This window comes from Gossypium raimondii, chromosome 13, assembly GCF_025698545.1.
Source record: "Gossypium raimondii isolate GPD5lz chromosome 13, ASM2569854v1, whole genome shotgun sequence".
Taxonomy (NCBI): domain Eukaryota; kingdom Viridiplantae; phylum Streptophyta; class Magnoliopsida; order Malvales; family Malvaceae; genus Gossypium; species Gossypium raimondii.
This window is the reverse complement of record NC_068577.1, coordinates 32,490,781-32,511,930: the sequence shown is the minus strand read 5'-3', so window position 1 is coordinate 32,511,930 and position 21,150 is coordinate 32,490,781. Positions and strand designations below refer to the sequence as shown.

Sequence of the window (21,150 nt, the reverse complement as noted above, 5' to 3'; positions counted from 1 at the left end):
GGAAATTGAGAAAAATAGAAAATTACCAAAGTGCCCCTGAATTTTGGTATTTCTGCAATTTAGCCTGGTAAGTTCGTATAACTTGAATTATATTCTTATATGATTGAAATATATATATTGGATTGAGAAATTGATTGAATTGTGAACTTGAGAAATTGTGAATTGAATGAAATGGAAATGAAGCTTTGAATTACATGTGTAAATATCGGGTCTCGTAGGCCCTATTTGTTATGAATATAATATTTCGAGGATATGTTGTAAAGAATTATAAAAGAAAGTTAATAATTTATAAGTTTTAGTTCGGATGAAATTTTGTAACTCAGTTTAATATGTATGCAAATGTATGTCTTCTAGTAATGCCTCGTACCCTATTCCGGCGTCGAATACGGGTAAGGGGTGTTACAATGTGCATCGCCAGATTCGGTCATAACATTTAGACCGGGTTTGGGGTGTTACAGAAAACCTCCCGATTAGCTTCCTCATTAAACTTTTGCATTCTATGCGACCTCATTCCAATCTCTGCAGGGATCACAGCTTCTGCAACATAAACAAGAGAGAAAGTTATTTCTCCCATTGCAGTGTAGGGTGTAGTTCGTAAAGCCCATAAAATTTTAGGTAGTTCCTCTAACCAAGAACATTTGGCTTCTCCCACTTTCTTCTTTAAAGCTATCAAAATCTTCTTGTTCATAGCTTCAACTTTTTCATTGGTTTGGGGGTGTTTTACAGAGCTTTGAGCAAAGGAAATATGAAGATTAGCACAAAAGTTCTTAAATTTCCCTTGGAATTGTGTACCATTGTTCGTGATTATCAAGTGTGGTACACTAAATCTAAACACAATGAACTTCCAAAAGAAAGATTCCATTTACCTCTCGGTGACGGATGCCAGAGCCTCAGCTTCGATCCATTTTGTAAAGTAATCTACCACGACTACTATGAATTTCTTCTATGTTGTGGCTATGGGGAAATGGCCGAGGATGTAAACTCCCCAATTTTCAAATAGCCAAGGGTTGACATGATCTGAAGGGGTTCTAATGGCTGTCATTGTACCTGGGCATACCTTTGGCAAGAATCGCATGTGCGAACTAGCTCGTGTGCATCTTTCTGGAGTGTGGGCCAATAATATCCCCGCCTACTGATGTTTTTAGCAATTAATCTTCCACCCTAGTGTTCACTACAAATACCTTCATATATCTCTCTCGTTACATACTCAGTCTCTGATGGTGCCAAGCATCGTAGTAGTGGCTGTGAGAATCCTTTTTTGTACCGTAAACCCTCTAAAAAGGTATACCTAGAAAGTGCAGAACACAAATAAATCATTTTAAAATGCTATGCAATCAAGTAGTTTAATGGCTAATCATTCGTTATTTTGTTATCTAATTCGTGAACTGAAATTATTGGGATATGTGTGACATGTAACATAGATATACATACCTCACAGCTTTACATTGCAATTTTGCGAACTCTGTTTTATTTAGGCAGTCATTTATCCCCTGCGATACGTGAACTATAGGAGTTACCATGTGTCTTCTTCATCTATAGCATATAATTGGAGTGTCCCGTAACTTGGGGATTCCTTGTGCTCCAACAGAATATTTCCCCTTTGCTCGATGACAATGAATGATGCCAACTTGGACAGAGCGTCTGCTCATGTGTTATCTCATTGACTCATTGACTTCATACTCATCGTTCAACTATTTGGAAACTAATTGGGAATCTGTATGAACTATAAGCTGTCTCGCTCCAAGCTGATGAGCTAACTGTAACCCTTATACCAATGCCTCATACTCTACAGCATTATTAGATGTTTAAAATCTAAAAGAGAGTTCATATTACCACTCGTTTCCTTCGGGATCCACCATGAGTACTCCTACGCCTGATTCATTTTTTTCCATAAATCTATCAACGTACACCAACCAATCTTTTGATTTGTCAGTGGTCATAGTTTTCTTCTATTGCGGACTAACTACTATGTTGCATGAAACCAATGGAAAACAAATTTCAGTACAAATTGGAAATTTGTTGCAAGCTACTATAGAGGAGACGTAGTAGACCAAGGACTGTCATTAACATTTGTAGTGGATTACAGTTTAAATATATTATTTTTCCTTACGTAATAAGAGTTTATCATTTATAAGTCGGGTTACCTGAGGAATTAGCAAGTGGCTTAAACGAACATTTGACCATAAAATCAGCTAGCACTTGCCCTTTTATCGCTATTCGCGGAGCAAACTCCAAATTCAACTAGCTCAATACTCCGTTTCGTTACCCTTCCTGAGGCGTCTGCCTTGGACAACATTTCCTTAATGGGCTGATTAGCCATGACAACAATTGGGTGGGCTTAGAAATACGACCGCAACTTGTAAGCTATAATAATCAAAGTAAAAATATACTTCCTTATTTTCAAGTACCTCAGCTTTCCGTTCTGGAGTACTTTGCTGATGTAATACACTAGAAATTAGTGAATGCCTTCTGATTTGATTAACATTGCTGCAAATGTCTCCTTTGAGGTAGCCAAATATAGATAGAGGGTTTCTTTTACCCGAGGTGGCTTCAAAGGCGGAGAGGAGGTAATATACAACTTCAATTCTTCAAAGGCTACTTGACACTCTTCAGTCCATAAAAAAGAAGTTTTCAAAGCTTTGAAGAAAGGAAGGAACTTGTTTGCTATCCTGGAAATGAACTTGTTGAGTGCCACCACTCTGCTTGTGAGGTGTTGTATGTCCTTTATTGTTCGTGGGGACTGCATTTTCATAATTGCATGAATCTTCTTCGGGTTTACATTTATCCCTCTTTCTGAAATCATGAAGCCCAAAAATTTACAAGCTCTCACATCGAAGGTACACTTTTCAGGGTTCAGCCTCATGTTGTGAGCCCTTAGGACCACAAATGAATCGGATAGGCTTCACACATGTTCCCCTGTCGGCCCACTTTTTACCAACATTTCATCCACATAGACCTCAAGTCTGTGACCTATCTAGTTTTTTAAAACTCTGTTCACTAATCTTTGATAGGTTACTCTCGTGTTCTTAAGGCCAAAAGGTATAACCCGATAGCAGAAAAGCCATTCTTCTATGATGAAAGTTGTCTTCTTCTACTCATCCTGATCCAATAGAATCCAATTGTAGCCCGAAAAAGTGTCTATAAAGTTCATGAATCTATGACTTGTAGAGGCATCAACTAAACGGTCAATCGAAGGTAGAGGAAAACTGTCTTTAGGGTATGCTTTGTTGAGGTTAGTGAAATCAATGCACATTCTCTATTTTTCATTTGCTTTCTTCACCTTAACCACATTCAAAACCCAATCCAAATACTCTACCTCTCTAATAAAATACGCTGACAACAATTTAGCTACTTCTTGCCTTATTGCTTACACTACTTGCGGCGCGAATTTCCTCTTCTTTTGCTTCACTGGCTTTGCTTCTAGGAGCATGTTCAACTCATGGACGATTACTTGGGAATCCACTCCTAGCATATCCGCTACTGACCAGGAAAAAACATCTGAATTCTCCTTCAAACATCGGACCAACATGCTCTTTTCTTCTACCACCAACGTTGATGAGATTCTGATAGTTTTTTCTTCATTGTCATAAAAGAGTTGCAAAGTTTCGGTATGCTCCACGACCTCGGGTTTTTTGCTTCTCTCCTCGTCCCTTACATTCAAACTGTCTAAATCTAAAACCTAACTTGCGAACTCTACTCCCTGCGAACTCTGCCCTTCAACCACAGGCTCTCACACCTACTTAACGGACAACATATGGTACTGCATTGCAGTTTTTTGATCTGATCGCAAGAACCCAACCCTAGTCCTTGTCGGGAACTTGATCTTCATGTAGAACGTTGCAATAACCATTTTTGCCATCCTTATTACTGATCGTCTGAAAATAGCATTGTACGCCATTGGGTGATCTACAACTAAGAATTAAACATACTTCGTAGTCATGTGCTTTCCATCCCCTAAGGTGACTAGCAAAGTGATCGAGCCCTTTACCTCAACGGGATGGGTCGCAAAACCATACAACGGATTAGCCTTAGACAACGCATGTTCCTTCAGCCCCATCTTCTGGTATGCATCCTAAGACAACACCTTAACTGCACTTCCACTATTTACAAGTATCCTTTTAACTTTAAAACCTACAATCGTCGCTGAGACAACCATCGGATCATTACCCTCTTCATCACTGACCAATTCTTCATCATCATTATTTAATTAACACTCCACCTTCCCTACGAACGCGATCTTTTGAGGTCACTGGCTGGCATTACACTTCTCATGTGTGCTTTTCTCTTTGCATTGGAACCAACCCACTCTTCATCCGTACCCACAATCACATAGATGGTACCTTTAACTTTCTACTTACCCTTAAGGTCACTACGCGAGCCTTGACCCTATTGGGAATCACTTTAATTCACAAACTCTACGAGCTCGCCATTTCGCATTGCCTCATCTATAGCATTCTTCAGTGTGAAACAATCTTCAGTTTTGTATCCCACGTCATTGTGAAAGGCACATTTGTCTCTCGGATTCAACCTTCTCGCAGTGCTCCTCATCGGGGATGGTTTGGGCAGGATGCCAAGGCTCTTGACCTGGTTGAGAATGTAGGCATAGGTAGCATACAATGGGCTATAAGCTTCAAACCTACCCTGGGGAACGTATCTCCTAGTGTGATTTGGTTGAGACCTCTGGGGAGCCCTAGGAGAAACGCCTTGAGCTTGATTTCTCTGCAGCCTATCACTTTTTAATCGCAACGACTGGCCAGGAGGGCCTTGTCTACTACGAGGTCCTTCTCTATTCCTAAACTATCGATTCTCCCTTATGAAGGTTCTACATGACACTCTTTTAATCTCCTTTGCCTTTGCGAACTTGTGAGCTTTCTCGTACAAGTCAGCCAAACATTATGGTCTGTTATCCATAAAGGAGTAATGTACATGACCATTTTGTACTCCCATTAGAAAGGCATCAATGGCCCACTGGTCCTTCAAATTCTTTGTATTGAGGGTCGCTACATGGAACCTCTTCACATAATCCTAAAGGGACTCACTCTCTCTTCACTTCATTGACATTAACCCCATAGGTGTACTCATGATTGCTCTATGAGTCCTGAATCTTCCCAAAAACATCTGTTCTAACTGTGAGAAACTTTGAACTGAACCTTGATGAAGGATAGGTACTAGTACTTGGCACTTCCCTTAAGCGTCCTGGAAAAGGCCTTACATTTTTCTGCATCTAATGCCCCAAGTACGTTCATGTAGTTGTTCTATTGCATCAAGTGGGCTCGTGATTTCCTTCTTCCCTCGAACATATCTTTAGGAACCTTAAAGTCACGCGAAAAATTCAACATTGGAATCTTAGGGGCTAACGGATTGTTAGAACAGAACAGTCAATCCATGCCCTAAGATTTAGGGTGCAACGCCCTTACATCCCTCCGCAACTCATCCATCTTGCTCTGCCACTCTTTTACCTACATGTCTGGGACCTCTTCTTGCGTGTTCACATTATCCTGGGAACCAGAGTTTTCAAAATGCACTTTCCTTCTCAACTCATCGTTTTACTTCAGTAGCTCTTGTTGAAAAACCAGTTGCTGTTCAAACCACGCTTCCTAAGTAGCCACCTGCTCTTTCATGAACTTCATTTGCTTCTGAAAAGAAAAGAACTACTGTGGTGCCTCTTGGTTAGGAGGAAACGACAACCCCTAATCAATGGGAACATTCAGGTCTAAAGGACCAGAAACTCCTTAATAAATTGCATTGCCAAAGTTTTCTGGTCTATCGGCGAACCATCCGGAAAACAAATCAGCTCCACTATGCTGACTGTCAGAACCTGATGCTCTAGCTTGTGATGGAAGATTGAAGGGGAAATTCTCGTTTGGGTGAGCCATTTCTACTCTAAAACTAAAGAAAACTAAATCAAATTGAAGAAATCTAATGATCGGAAGTTTTTCCATGCTCAGCGCACCAATTGTTGAGTAATTTTATCTCGTATCTTATTAATGGGAATATTCAGGTATTTATACATATTGTTACTATTCACGACATAACCCTACTATTCATAACTTGACCCCACTATTCCTAGGACTGACATTCTGAGCGGACTTTAAGCATGTTGGACACATGTTTCACTCTAGGTTGCCTGCCAAACCATGCAGTCTCCCTTCTACGAGCTCCTTGAGTATATGCGAACTGAGACCGCGACTTTCCCTTGGTTTGTGCGAACTCTCCTTGCAAGGTAGGTCTGCGAGCTCCCCTCAATCATTTGCCTCATACTCAATCGTCTGGTGGGATCTATCCAGATCGCGGGTAGGCGATCTGGATCCTACCTAGAATTCGGGTTGGTGATCACTTATATATAACAATAGGCTTAAGTTTAGAATAGTATATGATTGTAGGTATTTATAAGCCTAAACGTGATTTTTGTATTTTCCAATACTGTTGAAGAATTATTATCCTTTTTGTTGCTTTTTACTTCTTATTACAATGATATGATGATATTTAAACATTATAAGTTGTTGATGTTTATATATCATCAAGCGAATGGTTTACTGTCATTTCCTTGCAAAACATTCGTGAGAGCATGAGTGTTTTTTTTTTTTTATTGCTTGAATTCAAATGGTGCAACTTCATCAAATTGTTCAATTCTTATACAAGATAGCACAGTCAAAACAAATGGAGCCAAGGGGTTGCTAAAATTACCAAATAATTTCCAAGGTGAATCAAAGAATAAAAAACTAAGCAAATAAACTTTTGTGCACCCTTGGATTATAAACTTGAAAATTAGAAAATATTGGAGGAACAACTTGCTGCTATCATTGTATATTGGTTGATTTGAGATTTTTAATATTTATCAAAGGACAGTGCAATTTTAATATAATTATCTATACCTATATCACAATTATTTTCCATGATATTGTTTTGGAAAATGATGAGATTTTTTTTAAAATTTTATCTAATACATTAAATTTCTCCTAGTTGGAATCCAATTCTTATTTTTATAACCTTTGAACTTTTTTTTTATTTTCTATCGTCACTAACTTTGTATCTCTATCATTCAGGTATAGCACCGATCTAGTAAGCAACTAACCTATTCTTTGAACCTGTAATAACCATTGCACGCCTAAAAGCATGGTTTTAGCCTCCAACAACAAGCCATCTGCGATACCAAAAAAGGAGCAAGTCTTGGCTGCTAAAAGGTGGGACTGCCCAAAACCAGCTTTCATGTTTGAATATGCATTAAATATGAACATCCAACATAAATATTTTAAGCAAAACCAAGAAGCCCAACAACATAATCAATAAATCTATTTCATTATCTTAATAGGAAAGCTTAATGTTGTAATACACAACAGAGGCATTCTTTATATAATTGCCACCAAACAAAGTTGAAGGAAAAGGCGTATGAAAAACAGATAAAGGTGAGTGTTGGTTCCCTAGGAAGCACTTAACTCAATGCTTAAGTTGAACAATATGGTAATCTCTGACAGTGTTGTTTGAGCCACCATTTTTTCTGTTTTCTGGAATAATTTTCCGTTGGACGAGATGGTTTCATAGCAAGTATTTACAGACACAATACCTCAATACCTCAGTACCCCAACAACATTTATAGGGCTGCTTTGTGTGTATTTATAGACACAAGACTGCTGGATGGTGATCTCGGTATCGGTAACGTAGTATTGATCAGTGTTACCGTTGGTAGTGTAAGACATGATGGGCTTCCGCCATCGATCCGCAACCTGATCAGTGGTATTGATTGTTTTGCTGCCACTGTATGATCTTGGAGATGCGCCTGTATGGCTGCTGCTGTATGTATAGCCACCGTAACCAGCCATTGCCTTCTCTTTCTTTGAAATCCTCGACTTTTTCCTTGCTTATCTAAGATGTTTGAATTGAAGCTCTCTTTATATAGAAAAATAAAAACTTATTCTCTCTTGACGGAAAATTCAACTTCATAGTCTTTAGGTTTGTATATTCTCAATATTTTTATAAGTTTTTCATTAGGGAGGGTTTGTATTAAAATTTGGGTTTCAAAATGTTAAGATGTATAAATTTCTTATTTATAAACTTCTTTGTTTATGAATTAAAATAATTGAAATTCAAGATTTTGAATTAATCCAAATTCATTGTTTAGAAAATTCAAGTGTAGATGATTTAGATAATTTAAAATTAGATTTAGAAATTTTAAAAATAATTTTAAAATTTAATTATTTAGGAAGATCTTGAACATAGTTATTTGAACCGAATAAGATTGGTCAATGGAATGATTGAATCAGAAATTAATTGGAGTATCAATCTAGAGAAGGTATTACATCGGTTGATTTAAAAATTGGTACAAAACGATTGAATAAAAAAAACAACGGTTGATTGAGCGGTTGAACCAAAATTAATAATTTATTTAATGGAACCTTATGGACTAATCAAATTAGTCATACCATTCAAACAGGTTGGATCAACAATCCGATAGCTTGACTGATTCGATCACCACTTAGTACTGAAAATTTTAATTTAGAAGGAAAAAAAATGCCCTTCCCACTCTGTCATATGAACAATTTAAGATAAAATTGGTTACTTCTGTATATTTTTTCAAAGAATTTTTTTTTTTTTGGAATTATGCCCTCAACAACCAAATGTAACTTTTATTTTATTATTTTATAAATTTTTGGGTTAATATATTAAAAGAAAAAGCTCTCAACTTTATCGTATTATTTATATATTTTTTATACAATTTATACAAGTCATTTATACTTTGTTTACACTGAATAAAATCATATAATTTGATTTGTACTTAAATAAGTGGACTTACTTACATATAAGATAAAAGTTAGGAGTTTATAAATTAAAATTGTGAAAATTATGGTATAAATGAAATTTTTGAATATTTATATTGTACTAAATTAAATGTATGAAGCTTTGTCATTGTTTTTAGAATTAGATTGGACTGGAACTGATCAAGGCACTATTATGGAATAAAGGGTCAAATCAGTTGACTTGTGAATCGGTTGAACCAGTCAATCAGACTGGTCAAATTAATTTTCTCAATTTTTTATTTTCTAATAATTCATTCAATCAAACTAGTTAGACAGGTCGAACCGAGCTAATCGATTCGCCCATCAGTCCAATTCTGAAAACTTTGAGCTTCATTGATGATACATTATAAGTACAATTGTTTATTTATTGTTTGAGTTTTGAAGGTAGTATGAAAGAAGATAAAACAAAAAAAATTCTCATGTTTTAAAAATCAATCTTGGATAGTGAAAATTTCAAGTTTTAAAATAGATTTTAAAACCCAAAATTTAACTCGTGTAAAATTGAACTTAATTTGCGAAATTCAAATTCAATTTTTATTTGTTATCCAAACAAAACAAAGAATTTAAATTTTCAAACCTAAATCTAATTTTTTTACCAAATTATGTTTTCCAAACATGCCATTAATGTATTTGATATATCATAATTTTCATATTTGTTTTAAAATATGTGTTAAATTCGGCAAATGACCAAAAAAGCCCTTTTTTTCAAAAATTACCGAAACGGGCCAATTATTTAATTATTTACCGAAATGGTCCATTTTCCGCAAAATCGCGTCCACGCCGGTCGATGTCGTAGTATCGCCAGAAATCGCGTCCATGTCGAGCGATTTGTTGTGGATACAAATCGCGCCTCTAGGACGCGATTTGTCGACGGATGAACAGTTTCTCATTTTTAGCTTGGAAAACTTTGAAAGGCCATAACTTTTCGCTCGGTTGTCCGATTGAGACGATTTTTTTTTGATTTCGAATAACTTTTCGAGATCTACGCGCTGACAAACAGCCGAAGGTAGTTTGCCGCACTTTTCGTCGAAAAAGATCCCTTTTTGCCCCTAAATTTTGATTTTTTTGGTTTAAAATTAAATTTTGAAACATTCAAATCATTATTTGTAGTGTGTGTATATGTTAATAGTTACGTACAGAAAAGTCAACTGAATATAATTTTATATTAAATTCATTTAAGTTCTTCTCAAACTACCAATGATTCTAACTGTCTTAATTATATGAGTTACCAATGCCTTTGCCTAAGCATCGATGAGCTAACATTTTATATAAGTTATTTCTAATTGTAATTAGAACTTTCTATCATTATGCAGGTTGCTTTTCCTAACTTGGAGAAAATCACAATCTGCCATTTGAGGAACGTAAAGAGGATATGGCACAGCAAATTTCATAAGAATTCATTTTCTATGCTAAAAGAGTTGACAGTTGAGGAATGTAATGTGCCATTTGAATCTTTTTTGTACTTATTGCTATTGATTCAAAAAAGATTCAAAATTGATACCAACAAGATTCAAACCTAGGTACTAAGGGAAAAGAGCAAGCATCTTAACCAACTAAGCTAAACTAATTAATTAATATATTATAAAAATACTGTTATTATCTTAATTATATTACTTACGTTCTAACGATTTATCGGACCTATTCCATACACGTGTCAAATCAGAAGAAATAATACAACAATTCTGTAAAAAAAAATCCGGTGTTTACTTCAAATAAATAAGGAAAATAATGATTTGAATGTTTCAAAATTTAATTTTAAACCGAAAAAATTAAAATTTAGGGGCAAAAAGGAATCTTTTTCGACGAAAAGTGCGGAAACCGCCTTCGGCTGTTTGTCAGCACGTAGATCTCGAAAAGTTATTCGAAATAAAAAAAAATCGTCTCAATCGGACAACCGAGCGAAAAGTTATGGCCTTTCAAAGTTTTCCAAGCTAAAAATGAGAAACTGTTCATCCACGTCAGCAAATCGCGTCCTAGAGGGCGCGATTTGTGTCCACGTAAGCAAATCGCGTTGACATGGACGCGATTTCCTGGCGCGTACCCTGATATCGCGCTGACGTGGACGCTATTTCGCGAAAAATGAACCATTCCGATAAATAATTAAATAATTGGCCCATTTCGGTGATTTTTGAAAAAAAATAGCTTTTTTTGGTCATTTTCCCTTAAATTCCATTTTCGAATATAAATATTTGAAGAAAAATAATACGAATCAGAAGAAGGTAGAATCGAACAATGAGCACTTTGAGAATTGAGATTCCCGATTTTTTGTCATTGAGAAAACTGCTTAAAGAATCATATTCTTTTGGATAATGACTGGCATTAGCAGCCTGAAATATGCAATTCTAATAGGATCTTGATAAGAGTAGGTCTTTCACTGTGCAGAATATAATGTACAGTCTTCTGGGAAAAAAAACCACTTCAATGTGATGTGCACAAAACAGTTAACAGTCCAATGAAATCATATTGAAATATAAATAAATTTAGTAGCAAGATAAATGTAAGAAAACTAGCACTAAGAAAAAAGATTTTAGTACCAAGATATTATTTTACTTACGTGTCAATGCTAGACAATATTCAGAGATTATGCCACCAGCTGATGATTGGATATACTCATCCACTGGCTCAACTACTTACGAATTTTGCAAAATATGCATATGTTAACTTTGTAAGCTCTACTTATCCCTAGGCTATCAAGATATTTGTTCCTAGTGTATTTTTTAAAGAGAAAACCCTTGAATTCTGAAAAATATATTTATAAACTATTTATTTCAACCATAAATTGGGATAATATACAAATTTTTGCTAGTGTATTAAAAGACAAAAATGCCATTCGCATCATATATATTACTTTTTTTATTTTTTTTTTAAATTTAAGTAAATCAATCAAATACTTTAAACTAATATAAAGTAAAAATATTTTATATATTGTATAATTAAATTTAAATAGAAATATTCTTATCAAATAAATAATAATTCAAACTCATATTAAAAAGATCTTATACTCATACCCAAACCCGAATATACATAATATAAATAACGAAGTAAACAGTATTGCAACAAATGGAAAGTAGAGACAAACTCATCGGTCCATGTCTTTTCATACAACATTGATGGGAAAAAAGGATTCAACTTTTTACTTTACACCTACGAAATTAAAGCACCAACATAAACAAAATTTTGTCTTTATAATTTGATTACAAATACATAAATAAAAGAATAAAAAAAAAACAATTAGCATTACTTTAGCAAAGGCATATGTCGGCTACATGAAACCCTCTCCCCATAGTGTAACTAACCTAACACGGTATGAAATCTACCGAATCATGCACAAAAAAGAAATAAGCATTGAGAGAAATTTTCAAGAAATATACGTATTCAATGCAAATTGATTGTCTTATTTCGAAGAATAATAAATGAAGAAAAATTCAACTTCACAATAACAGTTTCAATGACTAGATTATCATCCCCCATAAAACAAATCTACACAGCTTCCGAAATCATTAAGCCTTAATGTTTTTGTCCCAGAAAGTACCCGGTTTTCGTTGTCCACCCGGAATAACAAACTCTTCAGTTGATTGCATTGCAACCCTAGAACTTTTTTTTTTCTGCTCTATGGTGAAAGCATGCATGCATGCATGTCAAGACCAAAAATTCATCATAGCATCTGCCTAACTATGAAAACATTAATCATGATCCCCTGGAAAAAGTCTGGAGAACGCCCCCAGATTGAAACCTGTCGTCTTTCAAAATATCGAAGGATCCCACCAACACTTTCAGACCACGAAGGCTATCTCAGATGAACATAATAAGTCCCAACACTTTACCAAAGTATTAGATTTTCATCCCAATATACTGAGACCAACCTGCTGCCCAATAGATAAAGAGAGGATATAATTCAAACACTATCTTAGCTGATTGCTTGCTAAGATTATCCAATGGGTAGACATGCTCAAACAGAAAGTATACGACGTTTCATCACAGACCAAAAAGAAACAGACACTAAATGTTAAATTGACAAAATTATGGGGAAAGAAAAAATTACCGGCATGCTTCCTCTAAACAAATAACCACTTTTTTTTTTTGGCTTTCAGAAACCATGAAACAAATCCAAGAAATACAACATAATAAGCTGCCACTCACCTGCTCCCAGAAGTCAATAAGATCATCTGCCTTGTATCACTCTATAATTAAGTACCAAGTCCTCAGGTTTCTTCCATACATAAGCCCGGACAGTAGCTAAGCTCATGTCTGGAGATAATACCTAGAACACATAATAATAGCAAATCAAATAAGTGACCAGAATAATACAATTGAATAGAACCAAACAAGTTAGTCAAATTTTAGTTTACTATGTTGAATTCAATCACAAACATAGGAAGATCTAATACTGGTGCCAGAAAATGAGATCTTAGGTTGTTAGCCAATGGCATTATAACATCAAACATGCAATTGGCTTGCCTGATTATTGCATAAAATCTCGACTGAAGGTCGAGGCTTTTGCAAAGGCTTCAATCCAGACCGAAAAGATCCATCCCCAACTGCTAAATGCTGCAATCGTCCTCCAAGTCCAGGCGAAAATGTCCCATCCGTATTAGCATTATCAGATGGTTTGTCAAGCTTTTCTACAACGTAATTAGCAACCTACATAACCAAAACATAATGAATATACATTATAATATCTAAGAATCCATAAAATAATGATACAAAAATACAACCTAGAACCAGCTGTTTGGCATTAATATTATAAAACCAGAGAAGAAAGAATCTAACAAACCAGAGCCATCTCCTCTAACATACATGTAACTAAGCACTCAACAAAGCTAATTCAGATGATAGTTTTATTATAATTCATTTCTATCTTGTTTTGGCTACGACCAAGTTAAAGGTCCTATCAATGTATATGCACCTTAAACTAACATTTTCAGTAATCTAACATTACTCTTTTGGCCATTATGCCATTCAAGTTCCAAAATATGAAAGAGATTCTACTGTATTAGACCAAGTGATCTAAGTTTCTATACTAACCACATTTGCTATTTTCTACAAACATATTCGTGCAGACGCATGTACTAAGAAAACTAAACATGCATACCTTATGTATTCTCAAGATGCGAGGTGCACTTAACTTCCCTTGTGTGAGGATCTGAACAGCTGAACCTTCACAAGGATGAAGGTAGAAGCTACACCTGCAAAAATGAAAAGTAAAACTATCAAGAGAGTGAGGGAGAAAGGATGAAAGTACATCCTGCTCAGTACCCAAGAAGTAAAATAAATAAGTATCAATGGTTCTGAATAAAGTACAATGATGTCAAAGAACTGCTGTTTTCTTTTTTTTTTTTTTTTGTTGGGGGGGGGGCGGGGGGATAACAGATATCCACAAGAAAAAACATAAAAAATAAGGATTAAAGACTAAAGATGCAGAGAAAGAAACATAGCAAATGACTGGACTTAATGATACTTCTTCTTTAAGTCATAGCAAGCATATCAACAAGCAGGTCAACCAATAAGCAGTTCAATGTATGCGGTGTTCCTCGAAAACCTTAAGATTTAATTGAGTAAAGGAAAAAAAATATTCTGCCAGAAGCAGAGGAAAGTTTAATGAGGTCACAGAAGTTACTTGGTGTTCTCGCGAGGTGGAAGCTTGTTACTCAAAACACAGTCCAAAACCCAACCAGGGAAATCCTTCTCATCCTCGGTTCCATCCAATTCAGTAATTTTCTTTCTCCAAGGACCTCCTTGGGAACCCTCAGTGATAATTGAGGGAGGGGAAACTGTAGAAAACTCAAAAGAAGGATATACCATGGAATCATTTTCAGCATTAACATCCACCTCAATTTTTGAATGCGTAAGACTTTTTGTAGTAATATCTTTTCCTGATAAAACATCTCCATTAACTGAAGCCTGGGAGCCAAGTCTTTGCCTTCTTTTAGTCATCCAATAAGCCAATAGGCCTTTAAGGGTTTCACGAGCTAGATTGACCTGGCAAAGACAAGTCAACACCAGATGCATGTACTAATCACAGCTATTATTTTCAGAGATATCCGTGTCTGAAGATTGCCACGATTAATGGAAAAATCTAATACCTTATCATCCTCAGGCTTGCCAGTTATGTTCAGATCTGCAGAGTACATCTCTGCAGAAAAGCATTGAGGGGTGTCCAAGTGAACAGACAAGCTCCCAAGTCGGGTATCCACAGTGAACCATGCAGGAATGCTTACCTAGAATGGTTTTAAACAAAAATTAAAATTAAAATCCATAAAGAAAAAAAAAAGATGCAGTATATTCAACTACTACGATCAAATAAATAGTTATCGCACCATCTCAAACAACTGCTCCTTTTTCTCATCAAACGAAACCTGGACATTAAATTAAAGAAATGAATAAATACATACAACTAAAACATAACCTTGCATATGCAAGAGTGTCTCTACGTGTACCAAACCTGTAAGTGAAAAGAAAAGTGCAAGCACTTTTCCTTGAGGGGAAAGAAAAGAAAGAAAATAGCAAAAGAATCTAGTGTACCTGTCCATAGTCTTCAATCACAACACCCTTGGTTATCTCCCAGAGCTTTACTGAACCAGCAGTATCCTGTTAAAGACACATTAATATCATTTATGCAAAAATAGATCTCCCAAAATAAAATCGTAGGAACCAAAATCCATAGAAGTATCACCGCATTTACCTTAGTCAATACATGCCTTCTGTTATTTAAAATCTCATGCTGAACTATTGCAGGAGTTCCGGGAATGGTGAAGATTGGTTCTTTATAAACAGGAGCCTGTAAATAATTGACAACGTCCGCACAGAAATGAAGGGAGAAGGATAGAAGATAAAATTTAAAACAAATCATAGCCAAGCATCAAAGGGATATACATAACAAAGCATATCATGATCAACAAAAGGACAATCTAATATTTATTCTTTTTCTTGGGGTTGGGTGAGCAAGAAACAAATGAAACAGGAACATTAATACTTCAACATATTTAGTAATACTTGACACAAATTAATGAAAGTGAGAAAAAAAAAGATTTATGAGAAATTTTCATGATAAACAAGGTGATGTGCTGTTGTAAGCCAAAACATATACAAACATGAATACACACACACTATACTTACTGGGGTAGACCCTTCCAAGGAAACTCGTGCTCTGGAGAAGGACAGGTTTCCAGCCAAGAATGAACCACCTCTTTGAAAGACCTTCTGAGGATTTTTTCCTTCAGCAGGCCATCTATGAACCGAAGAATCTGTCGTTGCAACCCATATACTATCATCATGCAATGCCAGCTGCAAAATCGGATGCTCCTTTGTGCAAAGCAAAAGACTCTCTCTAGTTGTCAAGTCTGTCAAATATAACTGATGTATGTACAAAGCACAAGTTCAGAATTAAAGCTAAATATTTACGAGTAACAGACAAGGATGTCAGAAAGTGTAAAGATTATGCTAAGAATATTCAAAATTATGGCCTTTATTATTTAAAATTATGGCCTTTATTCATTACCAGACCAATTCAGAAACTTAAGCTAGAACAGGCATTTTAAAGTCTTTAACATTAAGTTTCATTGAGTTAAAGTTGCAACATTTTATTTCATTTTCTGTTCACTTCATTTTAAAATGTCAAACATATTTGAGTGGTTTCAAAAAAAATTTAGAGGAAATTGAAGAATTTGACGCAGTGAATCCATATTTGGTTTTCTTATGCTATTAAGTTTTTATTCATTGTATAAGAGTTGTAACTGCATTAAGTCAGTTTTGGAAGTTTCCTACCCTGGATCCCATGTGTTTGTATGAATAAATATTACTAAATCTCCATTAATGAGCATGGTTTACTAGACAAAAAATTTACAAGAACTTTGGCAACTGTAGTGACAAGCTTTTGCCCCAGTGCAATGTTTAAGGAAATGCAACTCTATGAGCAAAGCACCTAGATCACTTATTCTCCTTTCTTGCTCTGCAATTTCTAAGATTGTTTTCAGTCCATAACCTTACTCATAAAAATTAATTTTCAAATTAAACCCTTAGCCCTTAATTTACCATTCAACCTATAACAGTATCAGCACAGCACAGGGTTTTGCCTACATCTAATCTATATCTATAGACCCCTAATTCTTCTCATAATTTCCCATCTTTTAATCTCAACCAAGCCTGAAATACTAATCAGCCAATTGTCCTACATCGGCATAACTATCTTGTCAAATTCTACATCAAAACATTGGCAAAAAATGATAAACTTGTCCATTAAAATGGTATGGCATGAATATACACTTACAGAAAGATCTCTACCACCACTATAAACATGACTAAAGGTTGGGGTGCTTGCAAGTGCCCAAACAGAATCCGTATGCACAGCATATGAATGCACACAGCGTTGCTGACCAAGGTCCCATAGCCTACAAGTTAAAATTACAACTGCTTGAAAGGCATGGTCTTAAATTATTTATGGTTGAAAACAGCATGAGGTTCAACAGCGAAACAATAAACAAATTGTGTACCTGATCATAGAATCAGACGACCCCGATAAACAATATCTGAAAGATAACAAAATGTCTGTCAAACACTTAACTAATAAAATAAATAAAGCACAGAAGAGAATAAAATCAAATAACATAATTCATTAGCAGTCAATCAAGGGAAGAACCTATAAGATGAAAACAAAGACCCTGATACATTAAAAGAAGTATTCATCCCAATTTCACTTGAAAGCAGTTATAAAATGTGCACATGTGCATCTATATAAAGCCATAACAAGGTTTAGTCTCCACTGTTCAACCACCCATTCGTTATAAAAATCTTTACCATCATAGGACCATTATTAATATACTAAAATTTTACAATCAGATGAGTTTACACCACCGCAATAGAAGAGTTTGGCAGTCACAATAGAAAATAATCAGATGACAAATACGCGTCATATGACACATGCTAAAGCTATTGTAAGCTTCCAACTAATGTCAAGTTAATTCTATTTGTAACTCAAAAAGCGACTGGAGCTGAATTCATTGCACCAACCTGCCAGTAGAATCCATAAGTAGAGCCCTAATGTTATCTGTATGCCCTCTTAGCTTCATAGTCTTCGATCCAGTTCTTGGGTCCCAAACTCGCACAACCTATATGAAAGTGAAGCAGGATACTAAGAGTGTCACCAAAATTTTTAAATCAAAAGGCCAAATGATAACAAATGACCAAAAGATTTTTTTTTTTCATTAAAAAAAAAAAAGAGAGAAAGAAAGAGGATGAGGTAAAGATATGACCATCCTTTGCAAGATGTCATAAGGGAAGAGGAACATGATATTATCAGACCATTTTAATTGGGTAGAAGTAAAAGCTACCTTCTCAGTTCCACCAGAGACAAGAAGGCTTCCACTATCATTAATTGCCAACGCATAGACGGACTCTTTATGGCCTTTGGCAGATATGGGGACATACCCATGACACTGAGCTGTCTGAGCAGCAATGCTGTTACTCGAGCTAATTGTCCGCAAACTTGATATTGATAATGAATTTCCAGAACCATTGATACCGTTGGAACAATTATCTTCCAATACATCACTGGACTTTGAGAGAGGAGTAACTGCAGCTTCAATATCCCATACAAAAACCTCCCCACCAAGACCCCCAGAGGCAACCACATTGGTCTAAAATGTATGGCACTAAAAACAAATCAGAAAGTGACCTCTATGATGATAATTATCATACTTTGAAGCACAATTTATGCTGCCAAATTAAACATGAAACTTAAATAGCAATATTGCATTAGCAGGAACCTTTCATCCATTCAGCTAATAATATCCAGAGAAACTTTGACATAGAAATTACATTTTTTTCAGCTGCAGCAAGACAAGTTACATAGTCAGAGTGTTGACGGAGAGTGCTGGTACAAGTTCCATCAGACAAGCAATTCCATGTCTGGTATATCCCAAGGAAAAAGAATGTCAATACTTGACGAAATTAGTCAAAAAGGGAACAGCCAAAGATAATGGATTAATTAACAACAAACCTTCAATGTGGTGTCTGATGAACATGAAACAAGTGTATTATCACCAGCAATTACAGTATCATTTACCTGCATAACAAGGAAATAGCTTAATTCTGAATCATAACTTACACATTACAGAGGTATATTATGCATATATTAAATGGATGGCAAATCCCACAAACTAAAGAAAAAGGATATCAAAGAGCTTTTTGAAATTTAAACTGACTGTTAATGTAATTAAAGTGCAAAGCGAAATACTTGCTCTACCTTTTCCTTTTGGAAAGCTGGTCGGTTACTAGGCAACTATTTATATTTGGTAATACATCAATATATGGCATCTAGTAGACCAAAAACAGAAAATAAATTAAATTGTCACACTCTCCCAACCACATATTAGCAATCAAAAGACTATTGGTAAGGAATGAAGATCATGCTCATAGCCAAAAGCAAATTGTCATTGGCAAAATCAAAAATAAAAAAGGGTACCCAATCAACATGTGACTCAAATGTAGCAGAGCAAGTAGCAGCATCGTCATCCAGCGCCCATCTCTTAAGTGTGCCATCTCGGCTTCCAGTGAAGAGATAGTTGCACCCATCAGAGAAAGATGACTTTAGGACAGCCAAACAATTTATGCCGGCACAATGCTGCAAAACAACATGCCAAAATGAAGAAACATCAGTGCCTAGTGCCTATACCCAAAAGAAACAGATAAAAGGTTCAACTACAATCCTCAAGCTAATTACTTGCTTTTTAGAATATAAAACAAAGGATTAGCAGAATAATCCAATTTGATTGTTAGCATGTTCTTAAATTAAGGATACAATGGACACTGTCAAAAGTTAGTAATTGAGAACAAAGGCTATTATTTTCACTTTAATTTAGCATACGTAAATCTTAAGGATAAAAAGTATCCAATTAAGACAGTCGTATAATATTACCTAGAAGGAAGTTCACGAGTTCCAACTGCAAATAGATTTAAAATATGCCAATTTTATCAACATAACAAATATATAATAAGCATTTCTTACTCAACCTTTAGGAGAACACATATGGCATGGTATTTTAAATCTACACAAGGATAAAAAAATCACACGAAGACTCATATGGTTTTTCTATGGATCATTATAAATTTGTGTGCCCCAATATAACTATACATATAAAAACAAGCATGACCTTCTAGATTAGCTACGATACCATAACATAGAAATTAAGAAAAGGAATATAAAACCAACAAAGGAGAAACACCAATGATGCAAAATGTTGCCTTACCCTGAAAACGCAGATAAATAAATTAGAATCCTAATGGAACCTCAAATATGCAATTTCCTAAGGACTGCCGGATACATAATGAAGGAAGAAAACTTATTCACTTCAAAGATAAAGGACAATGGGATAACTAACGAAAGTACAGAAATAAATAATTATAACGAAAAAACTTCACCTTTGTATCATCAGTGTCACTCAATACATATCTCAGCCTCTTTTCTTTACGTGGGCGGTTAGAATTGGCATTGTTCCCCGCACTGCCCACTCGGTGCATTGCGGCGACCCCGAGGTAATCAGTCAAATGAAATTAAAAACTACACCTACACCAACGGATATTTCAATGCCTTTGAACACTTGAATATGTCAACACTGTACGTTAAGTTGGAATAACTTAATTTCTGCAACCAAAAATCAATTTAAAAAGCAAAAAAAAAAAGAAAAAGAAGAGGGCTCCAAATAGTAGTGCAGTAGCAGTTTCACGGATCGCGGCCGCAAATAGCAGCGTAACGGAAAATAGCAGCGAGAACGGTACGCTGTTTCCGCTGAAACCGATAGCCTTAAAAGAAATTTTGTCCCTTCTCAACAAAGTAAGCAGAGAGAAGGTAACACGCAGTAGGATCGAAAACAGAAAACCAAATATAGCAGAGTGATGCAGAGACACAGAGCAGATAATTCAAAATCCGATGACTCAAGTAGAAAATCGATAATCAAGTTGAGTTTAGGGTTTCGAAAATTACCTTAGTTTAATTTGCTGGTATGTGAGAAACTTGAAGGCAAGAGACAGAGCGCTTGGGGGAGGAGGAGGAGGAGGAGGAGGAGAGGGATCAAATAGAAGAGAAAAGACAGAGGCTTTGTTTGGACAGAGTGGTGGTGATGACAGATTAGAGTGGGTCGGGAATTTTTGGGTTAAAAGGGTAAATTTCAATATTTGATATTTGTCATTACATATCTTTATATGGATATATGTATTGATAGTTGTCATTTTATTTTGTGATAATGGATAATTTTGTTCTTACATAAAATTTACCTTTTGTAGTTCAACTTTAAAATTTTCACTAATCTTAATTTTTTAAATAAATTTATAATTAAATATTGGTTTTAGACTATTTGAAGGA

General features: G+C 35.5%; 1 protein-coding gene across 4 annotated transcripts; it reads right to left on the bottom strand.

Annotated features, from left to right (window-relative positions):
• Positions 1-12,169: 12,169 nt before the first annotated feature.
• Positions 12,170-20,941, bottom strand: LOC105783098 (uncharacterized). Of its 4 annotated transcripts, none has more exons than XM_012608302.2 (19): positions 20,773-20,941; positions 20,211-20,355; positions 19,255-19,413; positions 18,790-18,855; positions 18,609-18,698; positions 18,122-18,427; positions 17,802-17,899; positions 17,285-17,320; positions 17,062-17,182; positions 15,912-16,148; positions 15,478-15,573; positions 15,318-15,383; positions 15,113-15,151; positions 14,879-15,013; positions 14,413-14,774; positions 13,888-13,981; positions 13,254-13,436; positions 12,936-13,056; positions 12,170-12,661 (listed from the first exon to the last, which is right to left on the bottom strand). In XM_012608302.2, the coding sequence occupies exons 2-18, from the start codon at positions 20,307-20,309 to the stop codon at positions 12,958-12,960; spliced, it is 2,286 nt and encodes a 761-aa protein (XP_012463756.1). In that variant the 5' UTR covers positions 20,310-20,355; positions 20,773-20,941; the 3' UTR covers positions 12,170-12,661; positions 12,936-12,957. The 4 variants fall into 4 exon arrangements, with proteins under 4 accessions (XP_012463756.1, XP_012463752.1, XP_012463753.1 ...); XM_012608298.2 differs by having other exon boundaries at positions 12,170-12,658; XM_012608299.2 differs by having other exon boundaries at positions 12,170-12,658; positions 20,211-20,433; positions 20,773-20,935.
• Between the last annotated feature and the right edge of the window lie 209 nt (positions 20,942-21,150).

What these genes read in the sequence shown, in the direction of transcription:
- LOC105783098 (XM_012608302.2), bottom strand. Translation starts at nt 20,309, where the DNA reads ATGCACCGAGTGGGCAGTGCGGGGAACAATGCCAATTCTAACCGCCCA. An exon ending in CATCAGACACCACATTGAAG is followed by an intron (nt 18,699 to 18,789) that starts GTTTGTTGTTAA and finishes GGGATATACCAG; the next exon opens with ACATGGAATTGCTTGTCTGA. An exon ending in TGATTGAAGACTATGGACAG is followed by an intron (nt 15,152 to 15,317) that starts GTACACTAGATT and finishes TTTAATGTCCAG; the next exon opens with GTTTCGTTTGATGAGAAAAA.